Source organism: Marmota marmota, unplaced genomic scaffold (assembly GCF_001458135.2).
Source record: "Marmota marmota marmota unplaced genomic scaffold, marMar, whole genome shotgun sequence".
NCBI classification, from domain to species: domain Eukaryota; kingdom Metazoa; phylum Chordata; class Mammalia; order Rodentia; family Sciuridae; genus Marmota; species Marmota marmota.
Window position 1 is genome coordinate 14,207,788 of NW_025999990.1, and position 7,016 is coordinate 14,214,803.

At 39.1% G+C, this 7,016-nt stretch overlaps 1 protein-coding gene across 1 annotated transcript in view; it reads right to left on the reverse strand.

The window, feature by feature from the left end:
- Positions 1-3,370: 3,370 nt before the first annotated feature.
- The window catches only part of LOC107139313 (dynactin associated protein), a 9,371-nt gene continuing 5,725 nt past the window's right edge, over positions 3,371-7,016 (reverse strand). Inside the window, exon 3 of the mRNA XM_048806604.1 lies at positions 3,371-3,858. Coding sequence (XP_048662561.1) covers positions 3,466-3,858 — 393 coding nt within the window. The 3' untranslated portion in view covers positions 3,371-3,465. The remainder of the gene's footprint in view (positions 3,859-7,016) is intronic.

Below are 7,016 nucleotides of genomic sequence, written 5' to 3' on the forward strand. Positions count from 1 at the left end.
AAATGTGTATGAAGTGGCGCACACCTGTAATCCCTGCAGCTCAGGAGGCTGAGGCAGGAGGATCGTGAGTTCAAAGCCAGCCTCAGCAAAAGCAAGGTGCTAAGCAACTCAGTGAGACCCTGTTTCTAAATAAAATACAAGATAGGTCTGGGGATGTGGCTTAGTGGTGAGTGCTCCTAAGTTTAATCCCTGGTACCAAAAAAAAGAAAAAAAAAATATGTATGAAGTGATAGTAAATAAAGTCTGGAAGAATATTCCAGAAGAGTGAATACCACAAGCAGAGACTTAGGAGATTAGAAATGAAGTGTGCAAGGCAGCCAGTGAATTGAAATAACATCATGGGACTCGTGAGCAGAAGACTCTTGCTAGGGATTTTTAGAAGATCTCAAATGGATGATGCATAGGTAAGTTGGGGAAAGATGAATTGGTTTGAAGAAAAATTACAGGGAGTGGGGGATGGGGGAGGCAACCTCTCAGATCTCATCACACTGAAAATGTCCGTCTTTTTATTTAGAGTTGTCTACAGTGATACGTGGACATCGCGCAGTGCACTCTTTCTTGCCACCTTTCATCCTATGCTTTTAGTATCAACTGATTATCCTTAACTGAATTGATTATTTCAATGGGATTGTGAAATGATGATTTCCATTGTTTTCTTTCATGTTTGTTCTGAAAATAGTCTCTGTATAAGAAAATTATCTTTCGTCAGCTGGAGAGGAACTTCAGGTTCTCCTAAAAAGGTAGATTAAATATTTAATCTTTTCCATTTAATTACACAATTCTGGATTCAGGAATTGGGTAAATATTGGTTCACTGATAGAAAATGAATGCTTTCTTTCACCTTTGCTTTTACTATCACTGTGGACCTAGGGACTTTCATTGTTTTAATATCTGATAATCACGTAGAGTCATTACTCTCTTTGACACTCCCACTGTTCCCAATTCAGACAGCCAGCCTTCTCTCTTCTTGTGAAGAATCCCCACTGGGTTCTGAGAGCTTCCTTATTGAGTGCACAAGATGTCCAAGGTTCACTGTGTGTTTTTCCTGGAATCAGTCAATTCTCCAGAGCTCTGCCTTATCTCAAGGAGGAATGGTATCTAGAAACCAAGACCTGGGAGTCAGGTGCACTCATTGCTTCTACCGACCTTTTAATGGACAGATCCAAGAAACACGTATTTTTGAAGAATAATGTTGACACATAAATTTTAAATCAAACATCAGAAGGTTACCCTTAACATTTCCCAGTTTATTTCTGAATCTTGCTGAGATGTTTGATTGAATTTCAATTATGTTTCTAATATTTTCAGATATTAATTCGTAAGTATTCCTAGAAAAGTGTGATGGAGATGCAATTATTTTACTCAAATTACAAATGAAGAAACCAAAACACAGAGAGGTCAAATAACTAGCCAAAAGTCACACATAAATAGGAATTAAATCTTCAAATTCCATAATTTCATCCGAACTTCTAACAATATGCAGGAATTCTTCCAACAACATGCAGAGATAGAAACTAAACTAAAAGTACATAGGCAAGTACTTTCTCATTTATTTGAATTAAGAAAATTTAAATGATTTCTACTGACATGGTAGCTATAATATAATTAATGTATACTATAGGTATATGTATCTAATTACATAGTTGTCATGCTAGACAGGCTATTAGTGCTTACATGCATACTAGGCATAATTGTTTAAAGCTAACTATTTTCAGTAGGCTGATTTCTTGATTCCCATCTGGACCACTGTTAGAGCCCAGGAATAAAAGGTGATTGATGCCACCTAAGAAAGAGGAATATTTAAAATAGTGAATTGGCCTGAATAGAAAGGAAGAGGACAGTAAGAGCTCTTGCATTATACCTGTTGTGGTTTAGAAGAGAGGAGTCCCCCCAAAGGTGTTATTGCAGGAATATTCAGAGGTAAGATGATTGAATTATGAGAGCTGTGACCTAATCAGCCTGTCCTAGTTTGAATGAACTGACTGGGTGGTACCGTAGGCAGGTGGGGTGTCGCTGGAGGAGGTGGGTCATGGGGGGTGTGCCCTGGAAAGATCCATCTTCCTTGTGGCCTACCATCCCCCTTCCTGTTGCCATGAGGGGAGCAGCTTTCTTCAGCTGGGCTCTTCTCCCATAATGTGGTGCCTCAACTTAGGCATACAGCAATGGAGTCAGCTATCTATGGACTGAGACCTCTGAAATTGTGAGCCCCAAATAAACCTTTCCTCCTCTAAGTTGCTCATGTCAGGCATTTTGGTTACAGCAATGCAAAAGCTAACAAAAACTACCCCAAGAGACAATGGTGAGAAATGAATCATTGCAAGGAATTACTAAAAGATTCGCTTCTCAAAGATCTAATCCAAAACAGAGAAGGGTAGTTAAATGGGCAAGAGTCTGTTGACCCCGAGAACTCTCAGATCCTGTACATCTTGGAAGGAATCCAGTGGTTTCCATATGATCCAGAGTGTGCTGAGAGTGTAAAGTTGGAGAATTCTCTTATCCAAGGAGGAACACTAGAAGAAGGGTGGGGAGGGGGGGCATTCCTGTTGGGGCCACAGTAAACCCCACTGGGAATAACAATTATCAATTGAGCAAAGAGGAGCACCAAACCAAAGCAAGGTTAGGACCATTGATGACTGAAGCAGTAAACACCAGTAAAACCCCCGAGATGAACCCACTTTCAGGGACCAGAAGATTAGGGATCCATTTTCATCCCTAGTGCTGCAGAATCATCATGGAGAGAGCAAGAAAGAGACAAAATCTGCAAATTTTCCAAGCAGGACTCAATCTTGAATGTTTCAATACAAAGAAATGATAGATATTTGAGGTGATACTTATATCAATTAACCTACTCTGATCACAGCAAATCGTGTACATGAATGCAAATAACACACCGTACCCCATAAATATATACAAGTATTATGTGCCAATTTTTTTTAACTTTAAAAGATGACCTCTTAAAAAAAAAAGATGACCTCTTCCAAGTAACTTAAATGGGAGAAAACTTCTAAATAATGTTCATTAAGTATACTAAAGCTGAGAAGAAAAACACATAAAAGCACATAGTCTATTATTCTCTGGTCTTTGGGGAACTAACTGAAATGTGGGGGATACTGGGGCAAAGAGTGGATCATAAATTGACCATGTTGTGAAAAGAACGTGATGAAAAGCATAAATATGAGTCAAGTACATGAAAGTGCTTTATAATTGTATCTGGTATGTGACATTTGAACAATAATTACTGTTGTCTCTCCCAACACCACCATAGCTCCTCTTCTAAAGAATAAGAGTGACTCAAAGGCTTTATTATGTCATTAGAAAGGATGAATTCCAAACTTATGAAAACTTTGAGCATTCAAAAGGTAAATCAAGTTAGGGGTAGGAGTAGCTGCTGTGGTTGTGAGCTAGGTTGTCGGGTAGAGAGGGTAGATTCCATTGAAGTGATGGTTGTGGCTCTTCAAATAATAGCTATGGAGGAGCCACCGTACCCATGGATTCTGTGGCAGTGGTGATATATCTGGTTCTACTTGAAGTTGTGGTGAAGGGTGCTGTGGTTAAAGGCTGAGTTGAAGAACTGGTTGTGACCGTTGTGGTTGTAGATTCTGTTGAAGTGGTGATAGTTGAAGGTTCAGTTGAAGTGGTGGTCACTGTAGGTTGGGAAGTAGTAGAGGCTGTCCCAGATTCCCTATCTACCACCCCTCCACTGTTTGTGGGTAGCTGGATAACAACGGAGGAATTACTTCCTCGATTATTCACCAGGCATATTACGAGGACTCCAATTGCTGTTGTTATCGCACAGGCTAAGAGGCAGGCCAGGAAAACTTTCCACAGAGACCAGTCACTGCCGCTATTTCCTTTCACCTAAGAAGAGTGTGAATCAAAATATCACTTATAAAGACAAAAATGTTTGCAATGGGTCATCCTTTTTGTGCTACTTACAACTTACAATGTATTGTATTGACTTTGTTTAAATCACTATATGACTCTGGAGTTTAGACTTTAAAAACATCCAGATGTTCATCCAGGTGGAAGAAACGCCATGCTTTCCCGGACATTAGAAAAAAGACAAATCTGCCAATATCTCTTCTGTTATTCTATTTTCCTTTTTTGTTTGTTAGTTTTATTTTAATAGACCTTATGTATTAGGGCTATTTTAGATCCAGGGGAAAACAGAGCCAAGTGTATATAGATAATCTACACACACCCTTCCCCTGCAGGTACATAACTTCCCCCATTATCGATATCCTGCACCGTGGTTCATTTGTTATACATGATGAATCCACATTGGCAACTAATTATCACCCAGAGTCCATAGTTTATGCTAAGATTCACTCTTGGTATGGAACACTTTATGGATTTGGAAAAATATAAATGTATAACACGTAATGACATATATCCAACATTATACAAAGTAGTTTCACTGCCTTAAAAATCACCCATGCTCTACTTATTCCTTCCTCCTCCATCACTGTCCGTTGACTTTTCATGTGGGCAGACAAATATTTTTAAATATTTTTAAATGGTAAATTCTCTTTCACACACTTGATCCTCCACTCAATGCCAAACTCTGCTCCACTTCCAATATCTATCACTTCCTCAAGAATTTTGTCTCCTAACCACCATGTCCTCTCTCTCCAGCTTGTTCACCCAGCCATTCCATGATGACCTTTCTTTAGTTTGATTAAAAAAAAAAAAAACCTTTGGTTCAGTGGTTAGTACTTCACTACATCTTTCCTTGTCCACATTTTGTTCCATTATTTAATAGCACTCTTGGTGATTCCCTGAAGTCTCTTGTATTTCCCTCTTTTCATCTCCGCTGGCTGGCAAATAAATGATGATTTACTTTCTCTGGACTTTGGAGCAGTCACACTGTTGTGAAAAGCCAAGCACCTGGGCAGATCCCCTCCTCAAGAGGATTTTTTGCATTGCTCTGACACCCCCTTACAGATCTTGGATCAAGATACTCCCTCAAATCTCAAGTACGTCCTCAGTCTTCTTCTCACTCTTCAAACCTGTAACCTCCACCCATCGTTCCTCGTGCACAAATCATCCCTCCCCATTCCAATCAAATGGCTTTCCTCTTCCCTCCTTCCTACTTCATTGGAAAACTTGAACCCATCAAATGAAAACTCCACCAACTACCAAACCTGCAAACCTAAGCTACCTGGACTTCACCTCTTTCTTGGTTGACAGAAGAGCTATCCTCTACCATCTGAAGCTGGTGCTCCAACCTGTCTTTTGGGTTCCATCCCCTGTGCCCTTCCCAGCAGATTTTCTCTTTTGATTACCCTGGATAGAATTTCTTCACCACTTTCCACATTTAATCACACTCCAAACAAACTACCAAAGAAACAAAAGCTACTTTACAGAAAAAAAGAAAAAGAAAAAAACTCCTTTGATTCCAAATCACCCTCCAACAACCCTTTCTCTTTCTCTGAAAAACAAAATTTCCTGAGAGTCATTTGAATGCAGTGTCTCCATTTGCACACTTTTCAGCCCAATCCGGTTGGGCTTCTGCTCCCATCAGGCCACTGAAATAGTCACCAATTATATTCATCCACTAAAGCCTAAATGCCCGTGTAAGCGCTCTTCTTACTGAAGTCCTCCACCGTGTTTGCCCCTGGACACCATCCCTTCTCCTCTGTTTTACAACATGTCTTTCTTTTTGCTTCTGAGACACTCCATTCTCTTTCATGTCTTCCAAACTCCCCAGAATCATCGGTTCCTTTGGGGGGCTCATTACCCACTTTCAGCCTTTGGTGAAGGCGATCCCCCACTCACTGTCTTGACAGGGTCACAGTGAGAAAAAGTGCTGGCCAAGCCGCTCTCCCACTGTCTTGACAGGGTCACAGTGAGGATGAACGATGGCAAAGCCACACTGGTTGGTGGGAAACCGAAACCATGAGACCCTTTTTTATGTAATTGGGACTTTTCATTTTCATGCTTATGTTTCTGACAGGAGGCATGAGTATGTTAAATGCCAAACAAATTAAATTTCAGATGGCTAGAACATAACAGGTAGTTCATGCCTTGGAGGCTGTTCTACTACCCCTCAGCATATCAAGGACAAAGTAGAAGGCTGTTCTTCTATCTCAGTATATTGTGGACAAATCTGATAATGGACAACAATCATCCTTTGAAAGGTCATAAGAATTTTAGGCACCACATTGATTATATCAACTAGAACCCAAGCCCATATTTCCGGCCTCTTAGAAAATCTAATCATTATGCTTATTTTACAAAGTTCACCCCATGCAGTCTCATTTTTGATTAAGGAAAGTTATATTATACACTTAGGAAAGTTAAAACATATAAAGATATATTCTTCTCTTTTTATAAACCCTTTCTTACTTTACATAGGGATATATGATGAGCATAGTTAATATTGGTGGAAAGTGGATTGATGTTTAGAACTTACTTTCTATTGAGAAAGATTATAAAGATATGAGAACTAGTGCACCTTGACTGAGAAACAAAGAAACTCTTTGAGAAAGCAGCTCAACCAGTTTTATGAGAATAAATTTAGGAATTAATTAAAATAGCTTTATAAGACACAGTTTTAGAAGAATGTTAGAAATATTATTTTATTTAGATTCTTAAGTTTAGAAATTCTTAAGTTTTTAGTTGTATAGGTTTCTGATATGTTTTAACTTTCCTAAGTGTATAATATAACTTTCCTTAATCAAAAATGAGACTGCATGGGGTGAACTTTGTAAAATAAGCATAATGATTAGATTTTCTAAGAGGCCGGAAATATGGGCTTGGGTTCTAGTTGATATAATCAATGTGGTGCCTAAAATTCTTATGACCTTTCAAAGGATGATTGTTGTCCATTATCAGATTTGTCCACAATATACTGAGATAGAAGAACAGCCTTCTACTTTGTCCTTGATATGCTGAGGGGTAGTAGAACAGCCTCCAAGGCATGAACTACCTGTTATGTTCTAGCCATCTGAAATTTAATTTGTTTGGCATTTAACATACTCATGCCTCCTGTCAGAAACATAAGCATGAAAATG